General features: G+C 42.5%; 1 protein-coding gene across 2 annotated transcripts in view; it reads left to right on the top strand.

The window, feature by feature from the left end:
* Positions 1-14056, top strand: part of dnajc16 (DnaJ (Hsp40) homolog, subfamily C, member 16) — a 45122-nt gene that overhangs the window by 5720 nt on the left and 25346 nt on the right. For both annotated transcript variants that reach the window (XM_072478271.1, XM_072478272.1), the window contains exons 3-10: positions 527-700; positions 2314-2380; positions 4530-4863; positions 5386-5570; positions 9194-9298; positions 10695-10853; positions 11424-11554; positions 12164-12347. In XM_072478271.1, coding sequence (XP_072334372.1) covers positions 527-700; positions 2314-2380; positions 4530-4863; positions 5386-5570; positions 9194-9298; positions 10695-10853; positions 11424-11554; positions 12164-12347 — 1339 coding nt within the window. The remainder of the gene's footprint in view (positions 1-526; positions 701-2313; positions 2381-4529; positions 4864-5385; positions 5571-9193; positions 9299-10694; positions 10854-11423; positions 11555-12163; positions 12348-14056) is intronic.

Below are 14056 nucleotides of genomic sequence, written 5' to 3'. Positions count from 1 at the left end.
TAGGACTGAGGTGAGGAGACATTTCTTCACCCAGAGAGTGGTAAACTTCTGGAATTCACGACCACAGAAAGTAGATGAGGGCAAAATATTGTGTGATTTCAAGAAGGAATTAGATGTAGCTCCTGGGATATGGGGGAAGGCGGGATCAGGGTATTGAATTTGATGATCAGCTATGATCATAATGAATGGCAGAGCAGGCTCGAAGGGCCAAGTGGCCTCCCCCTGCTTCTATTTTCTATGCGTGCTATGAAAATGGTTACCCTGAAGGTACTGTATGCCTGCTGCTGTTCGTCATTTGTCATCCCATATCACTATAATAAATGCATTCGACAGAGAGTAGGCAAGTCAATTTTGGAATTCGGCATCAGAATGAAAATATGTTTTAAGGCCTCGAGTCGTTTTAAACTACTGACATACTGCAGCCTTCCCTCAACATGGCTCAGCATGGAAATTATTTTTTTATACTTTTGCATTCATTTTGTTCTGGATCATTGCCTTAATTTGTCATATTTCAAATCACTTTCAGAATGGCTGGTTTACAGTTGGCTTCCTTTGGAAGGTTACTAATGCTTTCAGTCTTTCTGCTGAACATCCCTCTCCACCATGGAATAGAATTTGATCCGTACAGATCACTGGGAGTCGGCAAAAGTGCAACCCAAGCAGAAATAAAAAAAGCTTACAAACAACTGGCTCGGGAGTGGTGAGTTTCTGCCTGTACTTTAGTTGTCATTGGGTTGGGGAATAGACATATATATAGACTTTACATCCAGGGGCTGCGTTCTTCCAGTGAAACATTCCTCTTTATAAATCTAGTCTGACATCTTAGGCAAGTCTTAAACAAACACAAGACTGGGATATGAGGTCAAGGGATAAGATATGACTTATTTTATTGGCCTTGCAAACACAAACTTCAGGAAACTCTGGACAGAAGCAGTAAAGTCTCTCAACACTAGAAACCAAAATGTGTTGGTTTGTTAAGACACTGTAACATTGGTGAAGTTTGAATGACCACTTGATATCATCCAAACACCCTTGTAATCAACTCAAAGCTATTTGTTATTCTCTGTTTAATGGACAGTGTAATACTGCCTGCTAAGCTAAGTTACTATTTAGTATTAAAAGGTGTTGTAAATGGTTCCTAACTTAAGCGGTTGGTGCAAATTGTGTGTCACTCGAGCTCTCTGATGGCTCAGTGATTAAATGCATCGCAAAGTATGTAAGTAAGACATAAAGATCGCAGTAGAGTGGACAAAGAGGAGATTTACGAGGATGTTGCCAGGAATCCTGAGGAATGGGGAATTTTAGCTTTTTAGGAAAGACTGGATAGACTGGGTGATTTTCTTTGGAACAGAGAAGCCTGAGAGGAGATTTAATTGATATGTATAAAATTATAAAGGGTCCAGATAGAGTGGATAGCACATTCTCCCCATGTCTGCGTGGGGTCTCACCCTTACAACCCAAAAAGATGTGCATGATAGATGGATAGCCACACTAAATTGCCCCGCAATTGGGAAAAAAAGAATTGGGCACTCTAAATGTATTTTTTAAATTGATAGATTAGGTAGAAAGAACCTGTTTTCTTAGCAGAGAGCTCAATAATCAGGGCACAAATTTAAAATAATTGGTGATTGGATTGGAGCCATTGGTGGGAGTCTAGAACTCACTGCCTGAAAAAGTGGTAGTGACATCGCACTTAAAAAGTACCTGGATATGCACTTGAAGTGCTGTAACCTACAAGCCTTTGGACCAAGAGCTGGAAAGTGGAATTCGGCTGGCTGGCATGGACATTATGGACCAGATGGCCTCCTTCTCTGCCATAAATTTGTTCAAAACTTGAGGGCCTCCCCAGGATAATCTGTGCTGATTTCAATCAGGGCAGCTTTAGGGGCACTGCAATTAATCTTTATGCCCCAGGACTACTGAAGAGAAAGAATTGTCAAGGGTCCTGTTCCTGATCACAGTACTGCTGAAGAATGCATGTGCTTGATCAGAATGGAGCTCACTTGCACTGCACTCTAAATGCCAGCAGACTATTTTCCTGTAATCTAAAGTCACAATGAATGCCCACTTTGAGTTGCAATCTTCAGGGTAGCTGAGGACCAGTGGAATTGTTGTCGACAAAAATCAGAATCTTTAGAAGAGAAGGGAAGAAAAGCGGCAAAGAAAAGCACACAACAAAATGCAAATAATGTTTTCTTTAAATGTACAAGTCAGCTCCATGCAGTCAGACTGGTGGAAAAGTCTTGCAGCAGAATGAGAGAGACTGTGTCTTTGTGCGGGGGGAATCGTGTTAATGTTTGTTTTATTTTTCAGGCATCCTGACAAGAATAAGGACCCAAAGGCAGAAGATCAGTTCATTCAAATTATCAAAGCATATGAGGTAATACAAATCTTTGGGTAGAAATAATGTAATAATTCACTCATGGATTTCCTCTCCAAGGGGTAATGACTGAAGTCTGTTGCTTTTCGTTTGAATTTTGTCAGGATTTTCTGAAGCCTAAATTTCTTTTCTCTATTGTTACATAGATATTTACTTAATGAATATACGTTAAATATATGTAGGTAGAACCAAAAACATCTTTACAAATAAAGAAGTTCTTTGAGTCATTAGTGACAAGATCTAGTGTCCCCGTCGCAAAACATTGCCTGGGCATTTGAGGTATACCTGACCCTGCTCTGACGGTCAAGGACCCTGCCTGGAAGATCTTCCTGGAGGCAACAAGTACGAGGCTGCCTTGGATGGTCCATCCAATTCAACGATGATGGGTGGATCCCGGAGGCTGCCGGCCCAATCAGAGGATCTGCAGTTTTGGATGGAGGGCAGCCCAACTGCTGGACGTGGGTGCTACCACTGTGGGAGTGGGAATGTGAGGGCACATCAATCAATGCACCTGAAGATGTTATCATTTGTTTTTTTTTTTAAAGATTCTGGTCACACTGTGAGACCAGCCCTGTGGAGAGAGAACCCCTCCTGAGGATTGCCAACAGTAGAGGAGTGATTGTAAGGGGCCTTGTGCAGCCCCCTAGACCAGCCACCAGCAAGCTGTCTACAGCCCCTGTTAGTTTAGGCACTCACTGGGGGACCTGTGGCAGTGTGCGCACTGAGCCCACAAATAGGGAGTTAATTATACAGTTGGTAGCCACCTTTCCAGGTGATAACCCTTCATCTGGGAAGCTTGCCTGGAGGCAGGAATGTATTGGTCCGCTGACTCAACATTTAACTTCTGTGAATTTTTTCCTGGTCTCACCTTCAAGCCTCGTGGAACTGGAAGATCCTTCTGGTAGAAGCAGTACCTCAGGAAGCCAGTGTGCCTCCACTGGACTTTTTATTTTTAGAGTTGTGTAATCATCCTGTTTTCCTCTTCTTTTTTTTTTCCCTTGACCTTTCATTTTTCCCTTCAAGTATTTATCTAATTTCTTCTTGCAATTCATTGTTGAATCTGCTTCCAGGTCGCAATTCACTGTGTATATATATATTAATTCCTTATGTCACATCTACTGCTTTTGTCTTTATATCTGTGTCCCCTGATTACTGATGCTTCTATTATTGGAAACAGTTTCCCCCTTATGTACTGTTCATGGCTTTGAATATCTCAATCAAATTTCCTGAATCAATTCATGGGACACAGGCGTCGATGGCGAGGCCAGCATTTACTGCCCATCACTAATTACCCTTGAGAAGGTAGTGGTGAGCTGCCTTCTTTTACCGCTGCAGTCCATGTGGTGTTGGTACACCCACAGTGCTGTTTGGGAGGGTATTCAAGGATTTTAACCCAGTGACAGTGAAGGAATGCTGATATATTTCCAAGTCAGGATGGTGAGTGGCTTGGAGGGGATCTTGCAGTTGATGGTGTTCCCATGTGTCTGGTGCCCTTGTCCGTCTAGATGGAGGATGTTCCAGGATTTTGATCTAGCAATTTTTGAATCCTCTGTAAGACCTTGATATCCTTTGTGAAATGTGCCACCCAACTGAGCCTAACCAGTGCATTATAACAGTTTAACATTTGCTTACTTTTGTACTTCATGCCTCTATTAAAACCATGGTTCCCATATGGCCTTTTAACAAGTTTCTCAACTTGTCCTGCACCTTCAAGGATTGGTGTACACACATTCCCCTTCTCTCTTCCTGCACCCCCTGTATAATTGTATTGCCTTTTGTCATTCTTCCAAAGAAAATGTATCCCTTCACACATTGTGCATTAAATTTCATCAGCCAATGACTGCCCATTTCAATAGCCTGCCTTGCCATCCTCTTCATTGTTTACTACATTTCGGAGTTTCTGGTCATCTATAAACTTTGAAATGATGTGCTGTGTACCTTAGCCAAATTATCAACATATATATTTTTAGTTTTGCATTTTCCTTTACATTGCAATCTTTATGCAACTTCCTCGAACTTATGAATTCAGCTGTACAAAATATGGGCACAAGTATCTACCATTATGTCATTATTACACCCCTGCATCATATGAAGTTGCAGTGAAAGCCCTGCTCACTGTACCAACTGATTAACAATTTTTTTGTTTTAGATTCTTTCAAATGAGGAGAGGAGGTCAAATTTTGATAAGTACGGAAATGCTGATGGACAGCCAGGGAATCTCCAGCATCCACAGCACCACTTCCGGAGTTTCCAAAAATACGACAGCTTCTTCTTCGATGACTCTTTTTTTCAATTCCAGTTTAATTCTGCCCGTGACTCATTCGATGATAAGTATCTCCTGCATTTTTCGCAGTACATGACTCAGGTTGTGCCAGACAGTTACAAGAAACCGTATCTCATCAAAGTGACTTCCGACTGGTGCTTCAGCTGTATTCACATTGAGCCAATCTGGAAGGAGATGGTGCAGGAGTTTGAACCTCTGGGTATGTCAGCTTCTAACTAATTTATTACAAACCTTTTATATTTGATGGGGGCAAACTCTTTCATTAAAGTCGAAGAGCACATTTAATGGCTTTGCATGTGAATCCACCATCTGGTGTTCTGATGTATAAATCAAAAAGAGCTTGGATGCAATGCGCGGTCTCTCTTGTGCTAACTGATGACAGTTGGATACAGCAGTTGGCCGCTATGGCTCTGACTTACAAGGGAGTTGACTCGGTTGTGTGTGGGCATTGGATGAGGCAGAATCGACTTGACTCTGATACCTTCATGTGAAAGACTGCTCTCTGTCCAGGATCAAGTGAAGAATGGCTACTTGGGTAAACTGTGAGAGGACTAACCAGAGCCTGTGGAACTGTCCCCCAGAAATGATTGATGCTTTCTTGAGGGAAAGGAGTAAATTAGAGGGATCGGGGTCATGCAGAAATAAAATGCAAACTAGTGAAGTATGACAGTGTTCACAGAGAGGCAGGGAATAAATGATCTGTTGTTTAATTTCCTTTCAGGCCTTGGGATTGGAGTTATAGATTCAGGATATGAACGTCGTCTGTTAGCTCACCTCGGTGTGTATCAGCATCCGGCAATTGTTGGGGTCATCAATGGAAGAGTAACGTTCTTTAAAAACACTGTGATTCGAGAACATCTGAGACAGTTTGTGGAAAACCTTCTGCCAAGCAACCCTTTGGAACAGGTGTGTAGTCAAATAATCACAGTCTGGACAAGGCAAGGTCTCACTGACTTGCTTGTGCTCGTTAATGTCAATTTTTATTGAAATTCTCAAAGTTTATAATCTTTATTGTCACAAGTAGGCTTACATTAAGACTGCAATGATGTTGCTGTGAAAAGCCCCTAGTCGCCACATTCCGGCGCCTTTTCGGGTTTCAGGGTAGTAATTATTTTAATACATGTGCCTTACATGGATACATAGAAGAGAGGAGCAGGAAGGAGGCCTTTTGGCCCTTCGAGCCTGCTCCGCCATTTATCACGATCATGGCTGATCATCCAACTCAATAGCCTAATCCTGCTTTCTCCCCATAGCTTTCGATCCCAGTTGCATCAAGTGCTATATGTAGCCGCCTCTTGAATATATTCAATGTTTTAGCATCAACTACTTCCTGTGGTAATGAATTCCATAGGCTCATCACACTTTGGGTGAAGAAATGTCTCCTCATCTCTGTCCGAAATGGTTTACACTGAATCCGCAGATGTGACCCCTTCTGGACACACCCACCATTGGGAACATCTTCCCTGCATCTACCCTGTCTAATCCTGTTAGAATTTTATAAGTCTCTCTGAGATTCTCTTTCCCCCCCCCCCCCGCCCTCATTCTTCTGAACTCCAGTGAGAACAATTCTAACCAAGTCAATCTCTCCTCGTATGACAGTCCGGCCATGCATGGAATCAAACCTTCGCTGCACTCCCTCAAGCGCAAGAACATCCTTCCTCAGAAAAGGAGACCAAAATTGCACACAATATTCTAGGTGTGGCCTCGCCAAGGCCCTATGTAATTGCAGCAACACATCCCTGCTTCTGGATCGCAACCTCTCGCAATGAAGGTCAATGTACATTAGCCTTCTTTACCGCCTGCTGCATCTGCATGCTTACCTTCAGCGACTGGTGCATAAGGACACCCAGATCCCACTGCACACTCCCCTCCCAATTTACAATCATTCAGGTAGTAATCTGCCTTTCTGTTTTTTGCTTCCAAAGTGAATAACCTCACACTTATCCAAATTATACTGCATCTGGCATTGATTTGCCGACTCGCCCAACCTTTCCAGATCCTGCTGTAGGATCTCTGCATCTTCGTCACAGTTCACCCTCCCACCCAACTTGGTATCATCTGCAAACTTTGAGATATTACATATTGTTCCGTCAACCAAATCATTAACATATATTGTGAATAGCTGGGGTCCCAGCACCGATCCCTGTGGCACCCCACTAGTTACTGCATGCCAATTTTAAAAGGACCCATTAATTCCTACCTTGACTTGCGTTAATGTCTGGTGTGATATTATGCTTTAGCGAAGTGTGTATGTAGAATATTTTAAGTCTGGGGTACCCAGTACAAGAGGGTCATAAGATACCAAAATCTTCCAGCCTTGTCATCCTATAGTTAGTACACTCCTAGGCTGAATCACATAGTCATCTCCTACTTATTAACGAAAAGGATACATGGTGATGAACCACTTTGATAATTTGGGAAATTGACCACAATGAAGCATTAAGATTGGAGGAATTATCCGAGGGGCAAAAATCCCCTCCCAAATAAATTAAAATATCGGTTAGCTGGCTGCTTGTTACAAAATATACTGAAACAATCGAGAAATTCTGACAAACTGCTTCGATTGTTGAAAGATCATTAGAATTTAGCGACTTATGTGACCTATAGTCTCTCATTCTCCAACGGACATAAATTTCATACTAAAAATGTATACTCTGAGATGAAGCCAATGGGGATTTGTCCAATTGATGCAGATGCCAAGATTATTCTGGGTCAGCTTTGCACAGTGTTTGAAAGGAAAAACAAAAGGCAGACTTGTATTTATATAAATAACATCCTTTGTAACCTCAGGGTTTCACAATGCATCATGCAACCAATGTATTAGTCTCTTGTAGAAAACATGGCACAGCAAGATCCCATAAACAGGACTTGATTAATGACTAGGTAATCTGTTTTGGATGTATTGATATAGGAATAAATAATGGCTAGAATACCAGAACTCCCTTGCTTTTCTTCAAATAGTACCATGGGAGCTTATTGTCTGCTTGAGAGATAGATCAGGCTTTGGTTTAACATCTCATCCGTAAGAGAGCACTTCCAACAGAAGTATGCAGAAGCGTTGTGGGTTTGGAAGATGCTGTATAGGAACCTTGGTGAGTTCCTGCAGTACATCTTGTAGATGATATACACTGTTGGCAATGTTTGTCGATGGCGGAGGGAGTGAATGTTTGTGGTGGGGTGCCAATAAAATTGGTTGCTTTGTCCTGAATGGTGTCATGTTTTGAGGGTTGTTGGAGCTGCACTCATCCAGGCAAGTGGAGGGTATTCCATCACACTCCGGACTTGTGCCTTGTAGATGTTGGACAGGCGTTCGGGAGTCGGGGGTGAGTAACTTGCTGTAGGATTCCTAGCCTCTTATCTGCTCTTGTAGCCACAGTACATATGTATGGTTAGCCCAGTTCAGATTTTGGTCAATGGTAACCCCAAGATGTTGATAGTGTGGGATTCAGCAATGGTAATGCCACTGAACGTAAAGGGGAAATGGTTAGATTCTCTCTTGTTGGGGATTGCCTGGCACTTTGTGGCATGGATATCACTTACCACTTGACAGCCAAAGTCCGGATATTGTCCAGGTCTTTCTGCATTTGGACTTAGACTGCTTCAGTATTTGAAGAGTTGTGAAAAGTGCTGAACATTGTGCAATCTTCAGTGAACATCCCCATTTCCTTTTTTAAAATTTAGAGTACCCAATTATTTTTTTTTCCAATTAAGGGGCAATTTAGCTTGGCCAATCCACCTAACCTGCACATCTTTGGGTTGTGGGGGTGAAACCATGTAGACACGGGGAGAATGTGCAAACTCCACACGGACAGTGACCCAGGGCCGGGATTCGAACCCGCAGTCAGCGCCGCAGTCCCAGTGCTAACCACTGTGCCACGTGCCGCCCCTTCCTTCAGCTGTTTCTTGATATCACGTGGAGCGAATCGAATTGGCTGAAGACTGGCATCTGTGATGTTGCCGACCTCCAGAAGAGGCCAGAGATGGATCATCCACTCAGCACTGAAGATTGCTGCAAATGCTTCAGCCTTATCTTTTGCACTGATGCTGGGCTCCCACATCAGCTCCCACATCATTGAGGTGGGGATATTCATGGAGCCTCCTACTCCAGTGAGTTGTTTAATTGTCCATCACCATTCATGACTGGATGTGGTAGGACTGAAGAGCTTAGATCTGATCAGTTGATTGTGGAATCGCTTAGCTTTGCCTATCACTTGCTGCTTGTAGCTTCACCAGGTTGACACCTCGTTTTAGGTATGGCTGGTTGTTGCACCTGGCATGCCCTCCTGCACTTCTTCATTATGTTATGTGCTCAGGTCTCGACAGTGGGACTTGAACTCACAACCTACTGACTCTTGAGGTAAGAGTGATATCACTCAGCCAAAGCTAAAGTTTGGATTTTCACCTTTTGCACTGTGATAATGGAGTAGCTTGGAGTCAAATCAAACTAGAATACAACAATAGGGTAATGGAAAATGGGGCTACAGTCTCCCGGGATTTAAAAATGTAACTAGATTGTATTACATTTTTAGGTAACCAACAGGAATTATATACGTTTCTTGTCTGCATGGGAGCAAGACAACAAGCCTCGTGCATTAATATTTCACCAGAAGTCTGCAGTGCCAATGTTGTACAAGGTAATGTATCTAAACCATTTGTTGTGAATTTCCGTGTATAATGGTGAAACTGTGGAGTTATATATTGCTTTCATTTGAGCCAATTCTTCACCAGAATCTGTGAATTTCTGTATTTTGCAGTCCTTCTGTAACCTTCCTTTTATAATATACAGTCATTGTGGCACGGAAGCCACTCGGCCCATCGAGTTCATGCTGGCTTTCTGCGTAGCTATCCAGCCAGTCCTATTCCTCTGCTCTATCTCTGTAGTCCTTAAAATGTTTCTTTGCTCGAGTGCCTTCCAGTCTAATTTTTGAAATCATTGTCTCTGCCTCCAACACCTGTATCGGCAACAAGTTCTGATCATTAGCAATTGCTACATTAAAAAGCTTTGTCACAGGGCAGCACGGTGGCGCAGTGGGTTAGCTCTGCAGCCTCACGGCGCCAAGGTCCCAGGTTCGATCCTGGCTCTGGGTCACTGTCCGTGTGGAGTTTGCACATTCTCCCCGTGTTTGCGTGGGTTTCGCCCCCACAACCCAAAAGATGTGCAGGTTAGGTGGATTGGCCACGCTAAATTTCCCCTTAATTGGAAACAATTGGGTACTCTAAATTTATTTTTAAAAAAGCTTTATCACATATTCCTCCTTCATCTCTTACTCGAAAGCTTAAAATCTGGGCGGCACGGTGGTGCAGTGTTTAGCACTTCAGCCTCACGACGCAGAGGACCTGGGTTCGATCCCGGCACCAGGTCACTCTGGAGTCTGTACATTCTCCCCATGCCTGCGTAAAAGATGTGCAGGGTAGGTGGATTGGCCACGCTAAATTGCCCCTTAACTGGGAAAAAGAAATAACTGGATACTCTAAATTTAAAAAAGAAACTTGTTGCAGTAATGTTATCAGAGCTACTTTAATAATCACCACTGGGGGGGAAAAAAATCACATGTATTGAAATGACGACCGTTGTTAATGAACTATATAAAACTTTAACAACTAATCTTTAGCCACTGGAAATCTTTCATTTAACCCCTAAAGCATATTTTGTTTAAATTAAAATATGCAATATTTTAGTTTTAAAACATACTACTTTTCTGTAAATCAATTTATTTGAGGTGTTTCTTATAAATGGTTATGTTATAGAATTTTTCATATTTAAATACAAATTATTGTAATTACAGAGCAGTTACAGATCTGCTGGATCTTTAGCTCCCCACATTTTATATTTGTATCCAACGGTGTGGGACATTCAGTATCACCTTCAAATGCTTGACTTCCAGTGCCTATTGCAGCTGAAGGAATATAGTGAATATCTGCCATAATGTTTTTAAGTGCAATTCGCTGTCTGGGTTAATGCAGATGGAGATTGTGGGAAATGATTTATGTTGCTATGCTGACTTCTGACATAAACTTTTCTTTCCAAAGCTGATTGCTTTCCAGTTCAGAGATTATGTTAAGTTTGGTTCTGTGGAGACTGGGACAGAGATGACTGAGGAAATCCTGGCTCGTTACAGTATAAGTGGTTCCACCTCAACCATGATGATTTTTAAGGAGAATGTAGACAAACCAGCTGATATCATTCAGGTGTGTACCATATCTTTTTATTGAGTATTTCTATTCAAGGTGGGGAATGATATTGACTGAGAATGGCACAGCTTTATCTGGGATTGTAAAGCAAGGGCTAAGAATAGTCCCAAACTTTGCTTCAACATTAGTCTAAAAAGAATTATCTTTTGCTTTCACTGCCATATCCAATGAATGCACTGTTGCCAAAAAGAAAATTCCTCATTTATTTTCACCACGTTTTCTTGCCTCTCCTAATATGCTGCCACTCCCTGGACTATAACCCCATTGGTCTTGACTTACTCTGGTTTCTCGCTCATGTGACCATTCTTTATGTATGAGCCAGCGCTGTTCCCTTCCCTCTGGTTGAGTGACCTGTCGACATTTACTATCCCTGTCTAAGCTTACAGAAGAAAAATGGCTAGATAGCAGAGAATGACTTTGAATGGGAAGCCCAACAAGAATAAACGGCTTCAGCAGAGACTGGGAGGCAAGGGTAGCGGGGGGTGGAATTGTTTTGTTAAAAAATCAGATACATCTGTGTTCTTGGTGCTGGGAAAGTAATTGATGGTTTTGAATGATTTCTTACAGGCCAAAGGATTAAGGAAACAAATAATAGATGAATTTATTTCTGCTAACAAATTTCTATTGGCCCCTCGTCTTACAAACCAGAAACATTTTGAGTACTTGTGCCCGCTGAAACAATACCGTCATCAGAAAAGGTAACCGACTCATCTCGCAGCAATAATATGTTTCTTTTCTTCTGATATTTGCATAAATTTGCCTGATGCTAGATGGAATCTCCTGCTAAAGGGTGCTAAGAATGGCAGCGCCGATCTTTGTGCTGGTTCCCCGGCTCCATCTCGCCTCCAAGCCATTTTCTCGTAGGCAGGATGAGAGGTAGCCTAATCAATTCAGCCCCTATTAATGCCTGTTAATGGAGATGCCTAGGATTTTCCAGTCGGGTTCCTGGAAGGGGCAGGAGAAATTCAGTAGAATGGGGGTGGCCTCCCAGTGGCAGGTTGTGGAGGGGGATCATGGGTTTCATGCTGCTGCTGCCTGCCTGTGCAATAGCAGCCACAGGCCACCCACAGGTGCTGTTGAGAGACACTACATGTAAATCAGTATCATTCCCGTAACTAACATTGCTGATGGCAATGCCCAGATGGCAAATTACTGATGTGACTAACTGCCAAATCTGTTAAAATCTAAAGGAATGTATTTATTTTGTGTACTTTGTTTATTTATAGCATCTCACATAAATTAAATTTTCATTTGGTAATTCTGTCCAGACATAACGGGTGGTTGATTTTACTTGTAAATTTCTGTAGATATTGTGTCCTGCTAATAATTCGAGAGAAAGATGGGTTACAGGCTGCATACCGCTCCTTTGTCTCCTTTGCCTCCGTGAATACTCAAGAGTCTCTGAGATTTGTTTATATCTATCCCGAACGTCAACCAGCATTTGTTAATGCCTTGCTCCCGCCAACACTGAGAAACAGCCCTACACCACATGTGAGTAGAACAACCTTTTTTGTGTCCACTTTTAAGCGGAGATGCTGCTTGATCCATGGACCATGTTTGTCATTTCCTTCTGCATATTCGTTACAGAGTAAGTAACTACAAGCATAAAGTTAACTGCCCAACCTCACAATTTATACTTGATTATAAGTGAAAAATAATGAATACTAATATGGCGGAGGAGCACAATTAATTATTTTTTTTCTTTTTAACAAATTTAGAGTACCCAATTCATTTTTTCCAATTAAGGGGCAATCCACCTACCCTGCACATCTTTGGGTTGTGGGGGTGAAACCCACACAAACACGGGGAGAATGTGCAAACTCCACTCGGATAGTGACCCAGGGCCGGGATCGAACCTGGGACCTTGGCGCCGTGTGGCAGCAGCGCTAACCACTGTGCCACCGTGCTGCCCCTGGAGCACAATTAATTTATCTGGATTCCTCTGTCAGCACAGAGATGTGATTTGTTGGAAATAAATTGGAAAAGAAATGAAATGTCACAGAAATGCTTTAAAAAAAATTTCCATTAATATCAGTAATAGTAAATTTCAGCTATATATGCCGATCAATCAGTAACCGTATGCTTTTAAGTTTGTTGTCCAATACATCATCTATCACATTATTTTGCTGGAGGATGCACTGTAAAATTAATATTTATACAGAAAATAAGGGTCTCTTCTATTTGAAGGAGATTTATGTGTGGACATTGAAATTTTGTCACAATATACTCTTCATATTTGCCGGAGGATAGGCTTGAGCCATTTCGCCGGTGACAGTGAAGCTTGTTTGTTTGGAACAAATGAGCTTGAAATGGTAGAAATGAATATGCTACAAAGAATGAATGGGGATCATTCAAACTTCTTGGCTTGTTTTACACTGAGCCGATTGTTTGAAGTTTTCTTTCTAGGCAGATCATCTCTGATCCTATTGTGTAAACTCTGAAACTAAGTCAGAAACTCTTTTTAGTCCAGGCTAAGAGTGAAAGAACTTACATTTTCACAGCATTTCCCATGTCTTTACGATGTCCTAGAGTGCTTCACAGCCAGCAAAGTATATTTGAATTGTAGTCACTGTTGTAATATATAATGTAACACTTGGACGCGGCATGGTGACACAGTGGTTAGCACTGCTGCCTCACGGCGCCAGGGACCCGGGTTCAATTCCAGCCTCGGGTGACTGTGTGGCCTGCAATTTCTCCCCGTGTCTGTGTGGGTTTCCTCTGGGTGCTCTGGTTTCCTCCCGGTGCTTTGGTTTATTCCCACAGTCCAAGGATGTGCAGTTAAGGTCGATTGGCCATGCTAAATTGTCCCTTAGTATCCAAAGATGTGCAGGTTATGTGGGGTTACAGGGATAGGGCGGGGGAGTCGGCCTCATTCTGCACTGTAAGAATTCTATGGTTCCAACCAATGGAATCACTCAAATAACTTAAATATTGCACTATCTTCCATAGTTCACAGCTCCCCTGGGACAGCACGGTAGCACTTTTGCTTCACAGCGCCAGGGACCCGGGTTCGATTCCCGGCTTGGGTCACTGTATGTGTGGAGTCTACACCTTCTCCCCGTGTCTGCATGGAATTCCTCCAGGTGCTCAGGTTTCGTCCCACAAGTCCCGAAAGATGTTCTTGTTCGGTGAATTGGGCGTTCAGAATTCTCCCTCGGTGTACCAGAGCAAGTGCCGTAGTGTGCTTGTGGCACTAGTAT

This window comes from Scyliorhinus torazame, chromosome 16 (assembly GCF_047496885.1).
Source record: "Scyliorhinus torazame isolate Kashiwa2021f chromosome 16, sScyTor2.1, whole genome shotgun sequence".
Taxonomy (NCBI): Eukaryota; Metazoa; Chordata; class Chondrichthyes; order Carcharhiniformes; family Scyliorhinidae; genus Scyliorhinus; species Scyliorhinus torazame.
This window is presented reverse-complemented; position numbering and strand designations above follow the sequence as displayed.